Below are 21,836 nucleotides of genomic sequence, written 5' to 3'. Positions count from 1 at the left end.
AGTTTAATGTATTTCCTAAGTAAATAACCTAGTTATGACTTTTATGCTGAAATTATCTTGACTTTATTCTGAAATTATAGGAAGAATCAAAGATTAATGAAATCTTGCCAAATCCATAGTCATCATATGTAAGAATAAAAGTAGTTACCCTTCAGCAATAGTTCTAATATTTTTGTAAAGTAATTAATAATCCCTTTGTATATTATCTTGGCGTATTGTGACTTTCAGTGAGTCTTTTTTGCTTTTTAGTCTTTGCACCAAGAATTGTCAGTTAGACTGAAAAAGACAAAAACAAATAACAAGATAATCAGTTTTATTACTACTTAGCTTCTCTAATTGGTGATTCTGTTAACATTAAAGAGGTTTTTAGTAGTCCAAAATACTTACAGCTTATTTACTTATGTTTTGTATAGATGCCATTAATAATTAATCATATATGGGCTGTATTCTTTTCTGTATCTGACAACAGAGTGGAAATTGTTTACCACATTTGAGATGACTATTTCACATTTAATACATTTAAATAACTTCTTCACAGTGCAAGTTATAAGTTATCTTGGCAGGAAGTTTACCTTTGGGGGAAAATGTATTTTAAATACTTATGATTCTTAGCAATCAGTATGTCTTAGTTCAATGTATAGAGAAATAAAAAGTCAGATATACAATGAAATGCATTACTATAAACTCTTTCAGATGTGTATAATTCTTTAAAATATAAAAAGAATGCCAAGGTAGTATATTATTTTGTTCCTATTACATGTGACAAATAAAGCCTTATGGAATCTGTTATTTCTGCTTCTTTTAAAGTTGGCTTGTCCTGAATTTAAAAATTATGATTATAAAGCCAGTTTTTTTAGTAGTGATAGTTTGATAGCGTGTTTTAACTAATGCAAATTTTAGTAGTGATAGTTTGATAGTATGTTTTAACTAATGCAAATGTTCAAATAATATAGGTGTTGTATTTGATTGTAATAAGAAGCATGATTTGAAGTATGATTTCACATATTGCATGGTTTATTACCAAAGAGAAATTTTCTTAGGTGCAGAGTGCTTAAAAGGGAGAGAATAAAATGTTCTAATCTTATGGGAAATACCAAAGTCTAGTCACTCTATGAGGATGGAAGCAGGCTTTCATGAAAAGTAAAGTCTAAAAGGACTGAGGTGTACCTTTTTTATGAGCAGTTTCTCTGGAGAGATGGCATCCAAAATAGTGGCGATCGCAGACAGTGGGGATCTCCTGTTGCTAGAGGAGATGTAGGTGTCGACTGGCCAGACTCAAAGCTCAAAGGCTAACAGGATGTGGCCCTGTTGCAACGTGAGCTGCCGATCTCAATGAAATCAGCCAACAAAGTGCAGCCTGCCATGGCCTAAGCTTTCAAAGTATCTTTCAAACTCTTGGGTTAATACATATTTTGAAGTCCAGTAGTTGAGGTCAGTAGCTCAGATCTGGGGTATGATAAGGTCCGATATAATATTACTGAGGAGAGAGGAGAAGTTCATGCCAAGTTCTCATATACAGGGTCTAACAGGCATCACATGCTTGAGTGGAGGGGGATAACACTCCAAGTTCTTATTACAGCAAAATATATAGCATCTATGTAGCAAACTTTGAAATTACTTCAAAGCTACATACTAATACGACTGAATGTTGCCAGTTGACTTAAGTATTTGTTTTAGAATCTATATTTATAATGATAATAATCGTGCTATTTCTTTATTACTGAATTCATGAAATTTAAGATGTCTTATCACAAGACCATAATAACTTCATATATATTAGCATACAAATAAAAATCTATGTTAGAACTAGTAAACTGAAACTAGATCATTATGCTAGTCTGCCTACTGGTCTCTTACAGATCTGGAAGAATGGAAACTACTAAATTTAAATTTTCACCAAAATCTTACTACTTACCTGAAAGAATGTGACTTTCAGAGATTTTTTAACATTGGCAATTTTAACAGTTTTATTGTTTCCTTTTAATCATTTGTTTATGTCTTTTGTTTTAATTGAGGAGGCTAAACCTGATGGGTTGGTGACTGATTCATCAGCAGGTAACTTTACTTAAAGCAGATATTTTTTCAATTTTCTTTTTCTTCTTATTTTTTTTCCTTTCTTTTACTTTGATGTCTGCCAAATGAATTTTGTTTCGTGGTTATGCTTTATGACTTTAAAATGTGAAGATAATGGTCATATTTGAGGTTTAGAGAGTTATATGTGAACTTCATAATTTAATCAGTTAACTAAAATTTTAGTTCATTATATTTTGAAGTAAGAAATAAACTTCTCAAATATTACATTAATATGGTTGTTTAATGAAAATGAAGTCTATATTAGGAGTAAGATAGTTTTTTATAATAAAGTATTAGGAGTTGACTGCATACTTTAAGAAATTAAAAATTTCAAGACCTTGATTAACTATTTCTAATTCATCCTGCTTTGTAACTGATTTTATCAGAGGGGCAGAATGTTTTCCTTTTTGAGCCAGGCTTGATGGCTCATGCCTGTAATCCCAGCACTTTGGGAGACTGATAGGAGAGGATGGCTTGAACCCAGGAGTTTGAGACCAGCCTTGGGAACATAGTGAGACCCCATTCCTTTAAAAAAAAAAAAAAGAATATATTCCTTTTTGGTCAGTTAATAGATATAGGAAAATAACTGTGAAATGTGAAATCAAAATAAGTTTTAATCAAATATTTGTAGATTATTTGACGGTGATTCTAAGTACTATTTCATTTGCATTGTATGTTTGTAAATTATGATTTGTGCCTTAACTGAATCAGATATACTTAATTCTTGAAATGTCAAAATACTCTACATGTAATTGGATAATAAACTTATGTTGGTCATCTTTACAATTGTAATGAATATAAGTAATAACAGTGTAGCGTATGTAATTAACATGGTATTTGAATAACCATGACACTTTTTTTGTAGAACTACAGTCTTTGGAACAGCAGTTAGAAGAAGCCCAAACAGAAAATTTTAATATTAAGCAAATGAAAGACTTATTTGAACAGAAAGCAGCCCAACTTGCTACTGAAATTGCAGGTAATTGAGTTAGAATGTTTTAGCCAGTAAATCAATCTCATTACCTTTTTGCCATTATATACCCTAGCAATAAATATAGTATTTTAGTGTCTTAAAGCATTTGTGATAAACTACAGTGGTAATAAATGGAATTTAATGATTTCAGAGTTGCTATGTAAATTATTTTGTTTGTCCTCTGGCTGCCTTCCTTCAAAGGACTGGTATATTTCTCTGTAGATTCTTCTTGAAATTTAGAGAAGATACATTTTCTTTTGTGGTATGCTTAAAGATTAAAAAAGGAACATTTTAAAGAAGTGAATTAAATAATATAGTATAAATATAACACTTGGTTATACTATCACATATATATATTTTTAATGTGCTTTTAGGTAAAATATTTTATGTGATTAAGTGTACATTAAAATGCTAATTATTAACATAATGTTGAGTGGAATTTATGTAGACAAACAATTTTAAGTTTATTTTACGTAATTGGAAGTATAAATTTACTTATTTACAATTTATAATTGTAATGAATATATAAGTATAAATTTATATATTTATGGCTATCTAAGGAATGAGAATTTGAATTAGAGTGACATACAGATATGCAAGGTAATGTACAAAAACTTATAAAACTGTCCTTCCCTTAATGTCATAAAACTAATATTTATATAACTATCTTCAATTAGATATAAAGTCAAAGTATGATGAAGAAAGGAGTCTCCGAGAAGCCGCTGAACAGAAAGTGACACATATGACAGAAGAATTAAACAAAGAGGCAACTGTAATTCAAGATCTGAAGACAGAACTGGTAATTTAGGAATGATTTATTGAGATGTACTCTGAAACTTTTCTAAATTAAAAATAAAATGCCCTGAAGGAAAATTTTTAAAAATATAATTTGAGTGAAATGGAAGATATAAACAAGTCCCTATATTCTACCACTTGCGTATTCTATATATGATTTTTAAAATAAAAATGGAACGTTACGATACATAACTTACTACCTTAACATTTTTGTTGTTTCTATCTAAATATCATCTGTCATTTTAGTAATTTTCACATCTGCATCTCTGATTGTGGTCTTCTCTTGCATGTTAGTTTTATAAATCCATCTGTTTTTAGGGTACTTTGTGTTGAATTTCTAGCTATAATTTCAAATTCAACAAGTATAAAATCAAAGTTTCCTCCATTACTGTATTTCTGTTATTGGAACCATACATCTCTAATCCTCTCCTAAGGCTTAATAATCTTGGATCTGTCCTTGACTTTATTTCCTTTATTTAGTTCTCAATAAATATGTAAATTAACTATATCCAACCTGCAGCAAACTCTAATTTTGCTTACGTCTACTCCTTCATTTTTGTTACCAGTTTTCTAGGATAGAAAAAGAAGGAATGTAACGTTTTCAAGTCACTGTTATGACAAATAGATGTAGTTTGTGAAGCAAAGGAAAACAAAGTAATAAAGATAATTCTGAATTCACTAGATTGCACCTTGAGTTGTAATACTGTTAAATACGAGGTAGGATGGGAAGAGGAGATAGCTTATTGTGGGAGACGGTACCAGTGTTGTTTGGAATCCAAAAATTGATATTGAAGTTTGTTTCTCTTTTGATTTCTTTGTAGTGAAATTGATTCTAAAAAATGTATATTATTTTAGTTTTTCACTTTAATTTTTAATTAGAATTTGTTGCTTCACAGCTTCAGAGACCTGGTATAGAAGATGTTGCAGTGCTAAAGAAAGAACTGGTCCAAGTTCAAACACTAATGGATAACATGACGTTAGAACGTGAGCGAGAGTCTGAAAAACTCAAAGACGAATGCAAAAAATTACAGTCACAATACGCTAGCTCAGAGGTAATGAAGTTCATTGTACTTAAATGTGATTGAATGTTAGCTTATGTAGTGTGTACTGTTGAGTGAAGCCAGAATTTGAGATTTTTCTGTGTGGCCTATCAAAAGAATATTTGTCGTTCTTTCATTTTTGGCCTATCAAAATAATATTTGTCATTCTTTCATTTTTGATCTGAATAATACTTGTTTATAGTCAGCGTGGCCTCACAATATATTTTGCTTTATAAAGCTAGACACTCAGAGGAATATATGCATAAAGATTATTTTTCTGTTTAATAAATGATACATATTGCTGGGAGATGATTTTTAAGGTTAAATTTACTCAGGGTTAATTGATAAATGGTAATTGAGTTTATCTTATTTTAGTAGAAATAAAGGGAGAATGGTATCATTTTCTACAATTATATTACCAGTGTTGTTTAGAAAAAATATTTAAGAAACGCTTATTTTGTAATAAGTTTATTTCTTTTTNTTGTTTTTGAGATGTAGTCTTGCTCTGTCACCCAGGCTGGAGTGCAGTGGCATGATCTTGCCTTACTGCAACCTCTGCCTCCCAGGTTCAAGAGATTCTTCTGCCTCAGCCTCCCAAGTAGCCGGGATTACAGGTGCCACCACCACGCCTCGTTAATTTTTGTAATTTTACTAGAGATAGGGTTTCACCATGTTGACCAGGCTGGTCTCGAACTCCTGACCTTAGGTGATCTGCCCACCTTGGCCTCCCAAAGTGTTGAGATTACAGGCGTGAGCAACCATGCCTGGCCATAAGCTTATTTCTAATGGATAGACTTTAAATTATAAATTTGAAAGAAGTCTTAAAAGGAGCTAGTCTAATTTTCCATCCAGTACTCCCCTTTATGGCAACCCTGATAAGTGATCCACAATCCTTGCTAGGTGTGGTGTAGGTGTGCATATTTGTTCCTAAGCCTATTCTATTGAGTTGACATTTGTTTCCCTGTAATTTACATGCAGTGGTTCTAGTTCTCTCCTTAGAAATTACACAGAATAAATTGTTCCTCTTTCCACATGAGGCATTTGAAGACTGCTCATATTTACTCTGAGTATTTTCTCTTCCAAGATAAACATTCTCAGTTTCTTCTACTATTTCTCACATGACATGACTTTGGCTTGTAAATCCCTTGTATAATTATGTCAGCATATAACAAACTCTAAGATATATAACAAATTTGCTTAAAAATGCTAGCCTTTGTTCTTTTTATTTTATTATAGGAGACACTTTGTTATCTTTAAGCTCCCTTATGTGAAGTAGACCTCTGATTTTCATTTTTTCAGTTTAAAATGTTGTTACCATGACATTGTAATTTGAATCTCTTGAGCTTTGTAACTGGTGATCTAAAAGCCACTCTATTCATAAATAGTAACATGTCATCAAGCTTTGAGGTATAAGTATTATAGATAATCCATGTTTAATTCATTTTTCAAAATCTTCCTTCTATATGTCTCATGTGAAAGGGGTGGTGAAAGTTTGTGGATATAACATACATAGGCATGTAACGCCTTATGATGCTTAACACTTCACTCTCTAACTTATGATATTTAGATGCACACTGTCCAAAATTGATACCTTGTAGCCAAATAACACTTAATTCCAAAAATTTTCGAACAATTTCAGGTGGTTCATGAACTTACTGAAGTCAGTTAAAAGTTCCTGTTCTACTGGTATTATTAATCAGCAAAAGGCAATGATCAATCTATAAGTACAAATGTGGAATCGAGGAGAGGCTGAATCAAAGAAGTCTCATGAGGAAAAGTCCTATTCAGATGTTTATGTAGAAATATTTAAACCTGGGTGAACCCAGTCATTTATTTCTTTGTTTCAGTAAGAACTGCTTTTGATTAGATATGTCTGCCTACTGGTATTTCTTAAAAAAAAAAAAAAAAAAAAAAAGAATTACACTCTTTCGATTAAAAAATACCTTAAATCCTATTTGAAATTTTAAAATAGTTATATTATGGTGACTAAAATAGAACTAAATTAATGGCTGTTTTAGGAGTATGTATTTTAAAGTTGAGTCCTCTCTGACTTATTCCAGCTGTAAGTTTTGGAGTTATACATATGCTTGTTAAACAAATAGAATATTAACAAGGAAAATAAATTTATATATTTACTTAACATTTAAAAAAATATAGGCTGAACATGGTGGCTCACCCCTATAATCCCAGCAATTTGGCAGGCTCAGGCAGGCAGATTGCTTGAGTCCAGGAGTTTGAGACCAGCCTGGGCCACAGGGTGAAACCCTATCTCTACAAAAATTTAGCCAGACGTGGTAGCATGTACCTGTAGTCCCAGCTGCTTGGGAAGCTGAGGTAAGAGGATTGCTTGAGCCCAGAAGGTTGAGGCCGTAGTTAGCCATGGTTGCACACTGCACTCCAGCCTGGGCGATAGAGGGAAACTCTGTCTCAAACAAACAAACAAACAAAGTTGAGAATATAATGAACTTGCTAATGGGAAGACATTTTTAAGTAATATTTTATTTAAGAGTTACTCTAAGAATTACTCATTTCTAAGTAATTTTAAGAATTATTCTAATAAATTCTTATTTAAGAATTTGGAGTGTTTTATGAATTTATATTTTTATAATTGTAGATTAAAATACCTCTATATGTAAGGAAAAGAAGTCATTTAAGATGAAAAAGCTATGATTGGAGTTTGTTTTTCTTTATTTAACAAATTATTTTTGGTAGAGACAAGGTCTTACTATGTTGCTTTGGCCGGTCTTGAACTCCTGACCTCAAGCAGAACCTCCTGCCTTAGTCTCCCAAAGTGTTGGTATTAAAGGGATGAGTCACCACACTTGTTCTATGACTAGAATTATGAAAAATTGGGAGGTGAAAGAATTTAGTGTCTCCCTCCATCATCCTCCTGCAAACAGGGCTAATTGTAGGAAAGTTATTTATTTTTCTAGAAATGATATTTCTAGGAAAGAAGGAAAATGGCTTAGAAATCAGTTTGTTATGTCTTCATTCAAATTTTCTTAAAAATGTATCTTTCAAGTATTTGGAAATCAATTTAGAAAGGAATTTATTTGTGCTGAGTAACTGAATAGGTGATTTAATATTTCATTGTATTTTTAATAAAACAAGAATAATACTTATTACCTATTTAATTAATTAATAGATATGTAGTGATGAATGAGACCTTGGCTATGTTAAAATATTTTGAATAACTTAGGAAATGGCAACTTAAAAGTCAGAAATATATTATTACTAGAAACAAACTCTTACTTTTTTGAGCACTGGTAGGTTTTAGATACTATGTTAGACACTTAAAACATGTGGTCTCATTTGTTTCTTACAACCCTGTAAGTTTATTAAGCATGTTTTACATATGAGGAATCTGAGACACAATGAGGTTAAGCAACTTGTTTAAGGTCACACCTAATATAAAAGCTAGGGTTGGAACTCAGGGCTTATCCAAAGCCTGTGTCAATCCCTTTTTATCATGTTGTCTCCTAATTTAGGTGGTCTGATGATCGCTTTATAAGTAAATTTGTGCTATTAATCTTAATACTTATTGTTAATTACTTTTTTATTTTGCCATATTGTATATTGTAATATTTGTATTGTGTAATAGTTTAAAATAATTTTGAGTTGTGTCATACCATTTCCATATAAAAAATTACTGTCTAATTACTTCATCTCATTTATTTGTTTATAACTGCATTTGTTTTTTAGATCCTCCTTAATCTGAATATATGACATGTTCTATTTATTAAAATTCAGTTCTATTTATTCTCAAGTATGTTAGTGAATTATAGCACTTAATACAGCAATTTTTATAATAGATGTTGCTCCTTTTACTAAACCTAAATATTGGCATCAGAAACAAAACACATACAAAGGAATTAAAGAAGCTAAAAATTTATTATTAAGGGCCAGGTATGGTGGCTCATGCCTGTAATCCCAGCACTTGGGAGGCCGAGGTGAGTGGATCACCTGAGGTCAGGAGTACAAGGTTAGCCTGACCAACACGGTGAAACCCCGCCTCTAATAAAATTACAGAAATTACCTGGGTGGGTGGTGGTGCATGCCTGTAATCCCAGCTACCTGGGAGCCGGAGGCAGGAGAATCCCTTGAACCCAGGAGGCGGAGCTAAGATTGCATCATTGTACTTCGAGCCTGGGCAATAGAGTGAGACTCTGTCTCAAAAAAAGAAAAAAATTATTTTTAAATATCAAATAAACATTCATTTCAAATCAAATTAAGGGCAGTTTTAGGAATATGTATTTTAATATTTCAAATAAATTGTTATTTGACTAGTATATCTAGTTGGGGCTGAAGACATATAATCTGGTGTACATCATTAACTGTGTATGTCTTTGTTTTATTACTTTCATTGAATGTATACCTTATGAATTCATTGACTTCTTTTTGCCTGGGTATTTTTGAGGGCATATGGAAAATATCTCATTCTAAAGCATTTGAAAGTTCTTTATAAATAATTGGCTGTTTTATAGTTGGAAATTGCGGATTTAAAGATTAAAAAGTATTATTTATAAAAAATCTATTGGAAATATCTAAGCTGTAATCAACTTATATTTGGTGTAGTATTTAATGGAAATGATTTTTAAAGAATTTTATTTTTTTCCAAATAAATTTATTTGAATCCCAGTTTTAAGAGCTGAAATGTTAATGAAGATATGGAATAAGTATGATTACCCCATACATAGCTATTAAAGTATTTAAATATCTTTTAAAGTATGCTATCTAAGAGGCTGGACTTGTAGGCATGTTGGTCATCTTTGTTATGTGCTCAAAGTGTACTTTTGTCAGTCTTGTCTGCCACCTTTCATCCACCATTTTGTTATTATTTTTTCTGCTTTCTAATGGAGATGCTTAAACTTGAGGTAATGTGATTTTGGGAGACTTTTTAATATTAATAATACCCTTAATGTATCGCCTTCAATTGTTATACGACAGTTTTGTGTTTTAAGGCAATTTTAGAACTTCAAAGACATGCCCATTTTTGTTTTGTTAATCAAGCATAGTTTCAACCATTTTTAAATGATTATTTACTAATAGTTGTAGCATATTAAAACAATAATTCTAATTCTAATGCACCAGCAGGATGTTTACATGCAATATCATTCCTTATTTTGTAATGTAAACTTTTTTAGTAAAAATTCAGTGTTGAATTCAATAACATTTCAGAAAAATCAAGGAAATGCAGACTGTTTTATAGGATCTAATATACTGTTCCTTTGGAAATAAGTATCTATTAACTCCTTGGAGGTATAGTTACTCATTCCTTTAGTGAGTTTTTTTTGTGTCTACCAAGTATCAGGGACTACTTTAGGTGTGGGGATTAAAATACTGAAAAGACAGAGTGCTTGCTTCCATAAGGCTTAATCTTTTGTGGAAATCAAACAATAGACTGTACAAGTACACTGAATGATGATCAAAAGCCAGGTAATAATAAGGGATGTGAGGAAGAAAAATAAAGCATGTCTGAACCATAGTGGAAGTGGGAATACTACAGAACAGTTTTAGAATAGTCTGGGAAGATCTCAGGGAGGATATGTGTGAGAGGAATGAAGTAAGCAAGAATCAGAGTGAAGCAATGGGAGCTAGGATTCCCAGGAGGAGGTTGAAGTCCAAAGCACATATAAGCTTGGCCTGTTAAGAAAGTCAATGTGAATAGGGATCTTTGAACTTCACCCATAGTGATATCTGAAGAGAGGATGTATTTACTTTTTTTCCTTTGTAATTGTCTTTCTTTAATCTTTATTTTTTCCCTAAATATGAACATAATGTGTGATTATTGTAAAAGATCAATGTTTCATAATGTGCAGTTGAAAAGTGGAAACCTTTCTGGAATTCACTCTCCTCACTCCTTTTCTTCATAACTAAAGTCTACCTCTGGATGTATAAATCTTCCCACATCTTTCTTTATTGTCCCCTTGAATAAATTTTAAAGTTTTAAGTGCTGGAATTTATCTATATAAAAATTTTAGTGTTCACAATATCCAAATTTGGTGTACAAAGTGAAAATAATATACTTAATGTCTAGTTTTTTAGTTGTTAACCTTAAACAATCATTTATAAGAACATATCTAAAAGCTATAAAAAAGGATACAGTATTTTTGAAGCATATTTGCTTTACATTTTCCTTATTTCATAAGGAAAGTTTTACTGTTTTTTTTACTAGAAATTCTTATTTCTACGTGTTGGAATTTATCAGCAAGATAGACCTTACACTTGGCTTACTACATTTTATAAATTTCATTATGAAATCATGATATTTTAATGAAATATACACATGATTTACATTTTAATATATATTGTTATTATTACTGCATATTATGTGCCAGAAATCTGTGCAAATTTTTTTGATATTTACAACTAGAGATTTAAATATGATTTTTTTGGTGATAAATTGGCATTTTTACTATATAATTAAAACATAGTAAGTTAAAATAGTCAATTTGTTCCTGATGTTTCTTTTAACATCTGTAATCCTACTAACAAAAAAATTTTGAGATTCAAAATTATTAGAAATGGTAATTTGAAATAAACTCCCAATAGCTAAATCCATTTCAAGGTTATATGTTGAGTTTAAAACAGATGGTTTTAGGGTAGGCCTTTAACTTCAGTGTAATTGAAATGCATGCATAATTCAACATTTTCTTCTTTGAATTATGTATGTATATATTATTATATATGTATTTACATATAATATATGTATATTAATATATCAGCTGTTACATATGTTACTGAAGCACTGTGTATAAGGTGTAACAGTATGGTAATGTTGCAGTTTGCTTTTCATTGCATCAGAATTTGTACATTTAAATGAATGTTTTCCCAGAAAGCTATGTATCTCAGACATACTCCATTCCTAAAAGCATTTTTGAAACTTATTTTAATTGACATTTAGCCCATTTGGAAGACACTAAAAAAAGTAGTTTTATTAATTTATGGTTATTAAAATAAGCCTAAGAATTTGATCATTCAATTAAATCACTTACCTTCTGATTATTATAATACTGTAAGCCCAAGTTATTAAAATAAAATGATCATTAAATAAAATAATTATTAAAATAAAATAAGCCCAACTATTTGATCTTTCAGTTCAGTCACTTACCTTGCTTATAAACTTGATGGTTTCCAAAAGTTAAAATAAAAACCACCATAAAATGGATGAAGATACACCACCACGGAGAATCCCTTAAAAAAATAAGTTCCACACACTCTGTAACAGTTTCCAAAAGAAGAGTAGCCAAAGATCTCTTGAATAATATTATTGTTGCCACAATAAGTTAGTGTCTTCTGAGATTTCTCCCTTGAAGATGAAAGCACTCATTTGTAATGTATGATATGAATAAGTATTTATAAGTATTTACTAAGAAAAAATTTAAAACATATCCATATTAGAAAGTTTATTCAGTAATAAAGAAAAATAAAGAAATTAACAAATCATTCGGTAATGGAAATGATTGTAACAAATAAAGTGGAAAGTAAAGCCAATAAGCAATACTAGAAATATTGATATAATAGAAAGTTATTTTGTCCATGTCATTTGCAGCAGACCATACCTAAAAAAAAAACAAAAAAACAAAAAAAATTAGTCTCTCTAATGGTTCAGCTTTTATGTATAAGAAATTTATATTTCCAAGATATTTGCTTACCTCTCTTTCTCTCACACTATTTTTAAATGATCAAACTGTTGCTTTAATAATAAAAATTGATTTTCGAGTCTTTTTAAATGTTAAAACGGGCTGGGCTCAGTGGCTTACGCCTGTAATCCCAGTGCTTTTGGAGGCCTTGCGGGAGAGTTGCTTGAGCCCAGGAGTTGGGGATAAGCCTAAGCAACATAGCGATACCCTCTCTCAAAAGAAAATTTAAAAAGTTAGTTGGGCGTTGTGGCACACGCCTGTAGTCCCAGATACTTGAGAGGCTGATGTGGGAGGATTGCTTGAAGCAGGGAAGTGATCGTACCACTTCACTCAAGCCTGGGTGACAGAGCAAGACTCTGTCTTAAAAAAAAAAAAGAAAAAAAATTAAAATGCGCTAAAGCAAGCTCATGCCTGATGATTATATCTGACCATAGAGTGATCTAGCTTAATGTAACTGTGTATAACTTCAGCTTGGTAACTTCTTTGGAAAAAGACATTTTCATTACAATTTAGAAAGATGATTCAGCAGTATCATTCTCCATGTTGCATGTTTGCATATACGTGTCTTAAAGTAAAAGGGTAATTTTATGCTATAGAAGTTGGGAGAAAATGTGGACATAACTTGCGTATTATCTTTAAATTGAGGAAGATTGAAGCATAGAATTTAAGAACAAGTAAATTTAGGTTTGCAGTTTGACACTTCAGAAACTTAAAGTAGGTTGCCAACTTTTCATTTTATGTATTGCTCAATAAATGAAGTTGTACATCTTGGATAGATTGCAAAAATTAGTTGTAAGCCAAAAAAAGCATAATGTGGCACTATGGGTGGTAGGATAAAGAACAAAGCTGAAAATTCCAACAACCAAAAATGTGTTTTCTTAAAACCTTTGTATACTTTCATTTCTTTGTTTTTTAAAAAATTTAGTTTGCTTTATTTATTTATTTATTTATTTATTTATTTATCGTTAGGCCACAATAAGCCAGCTAAGGAGTGAACTTGCCAAAGGCCCCCAGGAAGTTGCTGTATATGTACAAGAGCTACAAAAACTTAAAAGTTCAGTTAATGATTTAACGCAAAAAAATCAGGTGAGAATTTTAAAGCTATATATATTAGTAAACTGATTTTATTTATTTTAAATTTTAATTTTACATAATTACAAAATATATTGGCATAGTGCAATGTGACTTACTCTGTTTTTTTGTTTGTTTGTTTGTTTGTTTTTTAGTGTTAGTATGTTCACATTATGGTGCAAACCAATCTCCAGAACTTTTTTTTAAGTCCTGGAGATTAGTTTGCACAATAATGGGAAATAAAGTTGCAAAACTGAAATTCTGTAACTGTTAACTTTATATTCCTCCTCTCTAGCTCCCGGAAGCTTCCATTCTACTTTCTGTCTCTAAAATTTGACTACCCTAGGTGCCTCATATAAGTGGAATCATATAGTATTTGTCTTTAAAAAATTTTTTAAATTTTTTTATTTTTTCAACCTTGGTTTACTATATCCAACAATATTTGTCTTTTCGTGACTGACTTATTTCACTTAACATAGTGTCCTCAAGGTTCATTCATGTTATAGCTTCTGTCAGAATTTGTTTTTTAAGGCTGAATAACATTTTATTGTATGTATGTATGTTATTATTCATTAGTCTGTCAATAGACACTTGGATTGCTTCTGTCTTTTGGCTGTTGTGAATGTTGCTACTTTCAACATGGCTGTACAAATATCTATTTGAGAACTTACTTTCAATTCTTTACCTGTGAGTGGAATTGGTGGATCATAGGATAATTCCAGTTTTAAATGTCGAGGAACTGCCATACTGATTTTCATAGTGGCTGTAACCCTTTTATATCCCCACCAACTGTACCAGGGTTCCAGTTTCTCTCCATTCTCACCAACACTTATTTTCTTTTTCATTTTTGAGAGTAGCCATCTTAATGGGTGTAAGATGGTATCTCACTGTGGCTTTCATTTGCATGCCCCTAATGACCAGGTTGTTGAACATCTTTTAATGTGATTGCTGGTCATATGCAACAAAACTGGGTTTTTGTTATGTAGTTGTAGGAGTTCTTTATATATTCTATATATTAACCCCTTATCAGATATGTGATTTGCAAATATTTTATCCCATTCTGTGGAAATGTTAAATTTGATGTAGTCTAATTTATCTACTTTAATTTTTGCTAAGGTCTATTTGGTGTCATATCCAAGAAATTATTGCTAAATCTAGTGTCGTGAAGCTTTTATTTTTTTTTCTAAGAGTTTTCTAATTTTTAGGTCTTATGTTTAGGTTTTTGGTCCATTTTGATTTAATTTTTGTTTATAGTATAAGGTAAGGGTCTAATTTTATTCTTTTGTACATGGATAGCTGTTTTTCCCAGCAAGATTTGTTAAAAAGACTGTCCTTTCCCCATTGAATAATCTTGGAAGCCTTGTCAAAAATTATTTGACCATTGTCTTAGTCTGTTTGAGCTCCTATAAGATACTATAAACTAGGTAGCTTATAAACAATAGAAATTTATTTTTCACTGTTCTGGAGGCTGGGAAGTTTAAAACCAAGACACTAGCAGTTTTGGTGTCTGTCTGGTGAAACCTTGCTTTCTGGTTCATAGGTGGTGCCTTTTCACTGTGTCCCACATGGTGGAAAGGACAAGAGACCTCACTGGTGTCTCTCTTGTAATTCCATTCATAAGAACTCAACCCTAAGGACCTAATTATCTCTGAAATGCCCCACCTCCTAATACCATCTCCTTGAGGGTTAGGGTTTCCGTATGTGAATTTTGAGGGGGGATACAGACATTCAGACCATAGCAACAATATATGTGAAGGTTTATTTCTGGCTCTCTATTCTATTCCATTGGTCTCTGTGTCCATCTTTATGCTAGTACCACACTGTTTTGATTGCTATAGCTTTGTAATAAATTTTAAAATCAGGAAGATAAGCCTTCAGTTTGTTTTGTGTTTTTAAATGTTAATATTTTCTGCCCTGTTTCTTTATAAATGAACAACATTGGCCAGGCACAGTGGCTCACGCCTATAATTCCAGCACTTTGGGAGGCCAAGGCAGGCAAATCATCTGAGGTCAGGAGTTTGAGACCAACCTGGCCAACATGGTGAAGTCCCATCTATACTAAAAATACAAAAATTAGCTGGGCATGGTGGAACATGCCTGTAATCCCATCTACTTGGGAGGCTGAGGCATGAGAATCACTTGAACCTGGGAGGCAGAGATTGCAGTGAGCCGAGATTGCACCACTGCCCTCCTGCCTGGGTCACAGAGTGAGACTTCATCTCAAAAAAAAAAAAAAAAAAGCAACAAATAGTATTTAGTTTGGGGGTACGAGAGGTACTAATAGTAATACTTTTTCCCTTTGTCTTTACTTTTTTAAAACCTTTTATTCAAAGATGTGTATATATTGGTTCAGTTGTATTTTGGTTAAATATAAGGAAAGAGTCAAGATAGAAAAAATACGGCATAAGGGGAAAAAGAAATAAATATAATTATCTATTAAATATTAAGCCTTCTGTCAACAGTCATGTATATGAGCTTGGAAGTAGATGCTCTAATCCTTGTCAAGTTTTCAGAAACTGTAGCTCTGGCCAGCAGCTTATTATAACCTCATGAGAAACCCTGAGATGAAATCACCCAGTTAAGCCACTTCTAGATTACTGACCCTGAAAAACTATGTGAGATAATATATACTGTTTTAGGCTTGTGCTGTGAAATTTCAGGGTAATTTGCTTTGCTTGGCCAGCTTTTTCTACATTCTCAAAATAATTGAGGACTCCAAAGAGCCATGTCTGAGGTTATATCCATGGATATTTGCCATATAGAAATTTAAAAGGAATTTTAAAAAATTTATTTAAAAACATTAACTCATTAAATGTTAACATAAATAACATTTCTTATGACAAATGACCATTTTCTAAAACAAAAGAATTCAGCAACAATAGTGATGTTTTACATTTTTGGAAACCTCTTTAATGTCTAGCTTAATATATGATAGATAGATTCTCATATCTGCCTTTACATTAAATCTATTGTAGTATGGTTGAAGTATACGAAGAAAATTTAGTCTCACAGAGATATGAAGTTGGAAAAGGAAAGAATATTTTAATAGCTTTCTCAGACAATTGTGGCTTTCTTTATTTGATACTGTGCTCAAATTTGATGATAGTGTCTTAAAAATTACTTACAATGTGAAATCTGCTATCAGTGGACTTTCTGTACCCTGTAACATTAAAATTTGGTCTGTCTTGCCTTTTGAGTGGATCTTTTCCTATGCATGATTTTGTAAGATCATGCATTAGTCATGTGGAAAATATTGGTTCACTGAGTTACTCAGATCTTCCAAATGTTGACACATTTATTGTACAATAGAAAAACACTTACATTTGTCAATATCACCACCAATCTCAGAATAGGCTTTAAATATGAGGAACCTGTCCAGCTCATGGTGGTTGATAGATGTTTTCCAAAATTCTAAGCTTCATTTGAAAGCTTGAATTTTATCACTGGCCACAAATACTATCAATTCTATTTTTTAAAGTGACAGATTCCCTTCCTACTTAAGTTTGAATGATAATAGTTTGTTGTCTTTCTAGTAAAAGTATTTCATTTAAAAAAAAATGTGGCTACTTCAGTATAATTCAATCACATGAGTACTTTTCATGACAACTGTATTATAGTGGAGCAGAAGTGGTCCATGTATACTTCCTATTTTTTATTTTTCTGGCTACTACAAATAGTATAGCTATGAACATTCATATACAAATCTTATGCATTTGTACAAGAATTTCTCTGTGTTAGATACTCCAAGTAAAATTGCTGTGCTGTAGAGCAGACAAATGCTCAGATTTACTAGATGACCAGCTATTTTCCAAAGTAATTATACCAGTTTACTATTGCCCATTTCCCCATCAACCCTTGGTGTTAACTGATGTTTAAAATGTAATCTTTTTTGGCTGTGCTTTTCCCTAGTAAACCTCTAGGCCCTTCCTCCCCTTTTATCTCCTGTCAAACTACACAAAGAAAACTTCTACATAATTTAGTTTTGACTTTGTCCCTCTGTTTGATTTTTAATTTCTTTGAACCCAGAGCTTACCTTCTGTCTCTTGGAAGCTGACCAGGATATGTAGAGGAGCAGTTTACATGCAGTGGGTGTTTATGATCAGTGTAATTTATTGTGTATTTTTCAAACATTAAGCTACTAATAAAGGGCATGATTTGATACTGATAGCTGAAATGTACAGTCAAATAGTCTAGCATACACTTTGGGGATGTGTGTTTATGTGTGTGCCTATATGTATGTTCACACATTGAAAGAAGTACTATGGCTGTTTTATGGATAATGCATAGAATCAAGATGATTTCAGAGTGTTAGAATTGGAACATTATTAATTAAGGAATAATAAGACCTTCTAATCTTAATAATGCCTTACATAAATATAACACTTTACAGTTTTGTTTTGTTTTATTTTATTTTTCCTAAAGGGTTTTTCTGTTTAGGATTTGGTCACCAGTCAGTGCAAGCCAAGAGTTGCATCTGCCTTTTCTTATTATCTCACTATCTGCCCCCCTCACCCCTCCTCATCCCATGTCTTTGGTAAATTGTAATTGTTGACAGTGGCGATTTTCAAGTGCATTGAATTTGTTATCTCTCTAGTTGGTCGTTTGAAGGCTAGTACATGAAATGTCCTGGGCAGCTTTTGTGGGTCACAGGTAGTATCAACATGGATAGGTAACATTGTAATGTATAACGGATGGAAAAGATAATTGCTGTTGTGTTAATGTCAAGGCTTTCAGGTTTAAACCAGTGTTTTATAATTACTAAACTTGAAAACTTAAAAACACAATGGGAAAATTGAAGAAGCTTTCTTCTTTGTTTTTAATAAAAATAACTTCTGACATTTAAACAGCTCAATTGATTGTTTCCTTATAAATTCTGAACAAAATTATATTGCTTATCTACGGTCACTACTGTAATATAATATGGGTCATTGTAAGAGACTGACTTATTTATTGGGTCTCACCTTTCACCCCTTTTCTGTCCTCCATTGCTCTCCTTTTTCACCAGTTCCAGTTCTAAGGTGCTCACATGCCAAAGTGGGAGCCAGATGTGGCTAGTAGTTATTATATTGCTGTGTATTATCTCTATATTGCAAAATAATAGTATATTGATAAGAACAGTATAGTACAATAGTCACAGGCATTCTTAAATCTTTGTCACTCACTGGCCTCTGAAAGTCTGTTTACTCTCCTGCTAAGAAATGTTATTATACCCACTTACCTCTTAGGATTAATAGGAATGTTAGATAAATTAATAGAAGGTAAAGTGCTTATTTGACTTTTAGTAAGCACCTTAGTGAATGTTGATTGTTGTTTTGAATTGTTACATGTTGTGATACAGGATTGGGTCAAGACCAAGATGAGAGTTTTCCTAATTTACTGCCTAGTAAATTAGAAAAGGCTTTTGTATGAAACATAACTTTTTAGCTGAGTCTTGAAGGATACTTAAGGAGCATTTCACATGGCAGAGGGGTGAAGACATTTCATTTTGAGACCTAGGTGTACAAAAGGTATAGAACAATATAAGAGTATATGTATCTCATAAAATAAGAGATGTTGGAGAGCTACAAAGTAGTTTAATTTTTTCATTCTCATCAAGCTATTCTGAGGAACAAGTGAGATGAGATCTCTGAAATAACTTTGTAAGCTACAAAGCATTAAAATATGGCATTTTTTGTATTCATTTTTATTACCTGAACAAGTAACAAATGAAAAACGGAGCCTAATATATGGAAATTGGCACTGTAAGAATATATGTTGAGATAACAATTGTGAGAAAGAAAAAGGGACTGCATATTTGGAAGTGAAGAATTCTACTTAACCAAATGATAATTAGGTTGCAACATAGGCTTAATGTGCATTTTATGATTTAAATTTGAATAAGATATATATTAGGGTGCATGAATTAATTTATTGAATGTCTCAATTGTGTTGTGAAAAATTTATTGGATTTAGAATCATAATCTATGACTCTGCCATTTGACTAGTCATATCAGGCTCTGTCAACTTCAGCTTCCTCATCTGGAAAATTCTGATCTCATATTTTGTTGTATAGATTAATATGGAAAAGTAAAAATTCTCATATTATTTTTTAATGGATTTCACTATACTTTAAAAAGTCACTTTTCAAAAACCTTGTATTCATTATAACATTTTGCTTCAGATTCCATGGGAAGACTATAATAATGAAATGTTTTAATAATAAAATATAGTTAGCCTTTTGTTGTAAAAATTACAAAGTGTGAGTGGATTAGGTTCTTTTAAAAAGAAAGTGGTTTCAGTACTTTTAAAGAAAATTTAATTCTCTTTTATCTGTGTAATAATGCTGGTAGATTTGGGTTAATTTTCTTAGGACAAGGCAATTTTAATCAGTCCCTAGTTGTTGCCATATATTTTTTGCCTCTTAAAGAGTGAAACTATCTCAGGGGTGTATAGAAATGGTGGGATTATTTGGTTACTTTCTAAGTAAGTCTGGGGAAGAAGGCTGTAACTTATTATGAGCCTTAATTTTTGTAGCATATTTAAAAAGGCATATACCACCCAAGTTCTCAGTGTATGTGAACATGGTTGCATTTATGAAATTCAGTAACAGAATTCCCTTTTTTTGGGGGGGAAAAAGAAAAGAAGAAAAGAAAGAAAGAGAGAAAGCAAGAAAGAAAAAGAATGAAAGAAAGAAGAAGAAAAAGAGGGAGAGAGAAAGAGAGTCTTGCTTTATTGCCCAGGCTAGAATGCAGTCTAAAAATGGGTATTAAAAACCTCTTTTATGCCAATAATTATACTTAACAATGGAGACAGGAAGGAATAAGGGAGGAAAATAATAAACAAGCAGCCAACCAGTATTTCATTTAAACCTGTGAAATGCTATGCAATTACTGAGGAGTGATTTACTTCCAGTTATGTGGTCACTTTTAGAGTAGGTGTGATGTGGTACTGAGAAGAATGTATGTTTTGTGGATTTGGGGTGGAGAGTTCTGTAAATGTTTATTAAGTTTACTTGTTCCAGCTCTGAGTTCAAGTCCTGGATATCCTTGTTAATTTTCTGTCTCATTGATCTGTCTAATATTGACAATGTGATGTTAAAGTCTCCCACTATTATTGTGTGGGAGTCTGAGTCTCTTTATAAGTCATTAAGAACTTGCCTTATGTATCTGGGTGCTCCCGTATTGGGTACGTAAATATTTAGGATGGTTAGCTCTTCTTGTTGCATTGATCCTTTTACCATTATGTAATGTCCTTCTTTGTCTCTTTTGATCTTTGTTGCTTTAAAGTCTATTTTCTCAGAAGCAAGAATTGAAACTCCTGCTTTTTATTTATTTATTTATTTTGCTCTCCATGTGGTTGGTAAATCTTCCTCCATCCCTTTGTTTTGAGTCTTTGTGTATCCTTGCATGTGAGATGGGTCTGGATGCAGCATACTGATGGGTTTTGTCTTTTTATCCAATTTGCCTGTCTGTGTCTTTTGATTGGGGCATTTAGTCGATTTAAATTTAGGATTCATATTAATATATGTGAGTTTAATACTGCCATTTAATGCTAGCTGGCTGTTTTGCCCATTAGTTGATGTAGATTCTTCATTATGTTGACACTCTTTACCTTTTGGTATATTTTTGGAATGGCTGATACTGGCTGTTCCTTTCTATGTGTGGTGCTTCTTTCAGAAGCTCTTGTAAAGCAGGCCTGGTAGTGATGAGTACTCTGAGTACTTGCTTGCTCACAAAAAACTTTATTTTTCCTTCACTTATGAAGCTTAGTTTGGCTGGATATGAAATTCTGAGTTGAAAGTTCATTTCTTTAAGGATGTTGAATATTGGCCCCCACTGTCTTCTGGCTTGTAGGGTTTCTGCTGAGAGATTTGCTGTGAGTCTGATAGGCTTCCCTTTGTGGGTAACCTGACCTTTCTCTCTGGCTGCCCTTAGCTTTTTCTCCTTCATTTCAACCCTGGTGAATCTGACGATTATGTGCCTTGGGGTTGCTCTTCTTAAGGAATATCTTTGTGGCATTCTCTGTATTTCCTGGACTTGAATATTGGCCTGTCTTGCTAGGTTGGGGAAGTTTTCCTGAATAATATCCTGAAGAATATTTTCCAGCTTGGATTCATTCTCTTCGTCACATTCAGGTACACCTATCAAATGTAGATTAGGTCTTTTCACATAGTCCCATATTTCTTGGAGACTTTGCTCGTTCCTTTTTATCCTTTTTTCTCTAATATTGTCTTCTCGTTTTATTTCATTGAGTTGGTCTTCG

General features: G+C 32.2%; 1 protein-coding gene and 1 long non-coding RNA gene across 4 annotated transcripts in view; one reads left to right on the top strand and one right to left on the bottom strand.

Annotated features, from left to right (window-relative positions):
* The window catches only part of EEA1 (early endosome antigen 1), a 156,571-nt gene that overhangs the window by 71,362 nt on the left and 63,373 nt on the right, over window positions 1-21,836 (top strand). The window contains exons 6-11 of one of the 3 annotated variants that reach the window (XM_037745758.1): window positions 2,019-2,055; window positions 2,939-3,052; window positions 3,724-3,845; window positions 4,738-4,893; window positions 9,741-9,755; window positions 13,494-13,610. In XM_037745758.1, the coding sequence (XP_037601686.1) occupies window positions 2,019-2,055; window positions 2,939-3,052; window positions 3,724-3,845; window positions 4,738-4,893; window positions 9,741-9,755; window positions 13,494-13,610 (561 nt within the window). Of the gene's footprint in view, window positions 1-2,015; window positions 2,056-2,938; window positions 3,053-3,723; window positions 3,846-4,737; window positions 4,894-9,740; window positions 9,756-13,493; window positions 13,611-21,836 lie in introns of all 3 variants that reach the window. The other 2 variants (XM_037745757.1, XM_017548612.2) reach the window with 2 other exon arrangements.
* LOC119474112 lies at window positions 242-1,255 on the bottom strand. Its single transcript, XR_005203405.1, has 2 exons — window positions 1,168-1,255; window positions 242-276 (listed from the first exon to the last, which is right to left on the bottom strand). It is a non-coding gene; the product is annotated as an uncharacterized LOC119474112 (long non-coding RNA).

Source organism: Cebus imitator, unplaced genomic scaffold, assembly GCF_001604975.1.
Source record: "Cebus imitator isolate Cc_AM_T3 unplaced genomic scaffold, Cebus_imitator-1.0 Scaffold212, whole genome shotgun sequence".
Classification (NCBI taxonomy): Eukaryota; Metazoa; Chordata; class Mammalia; order Primates; family Cebidae; genus Cebus; species Cebus imitator.
Note: the sequence above shows the minus strand (reverse complement) of the source record. Positions and strands in the feature narration are given on the sequence as shown.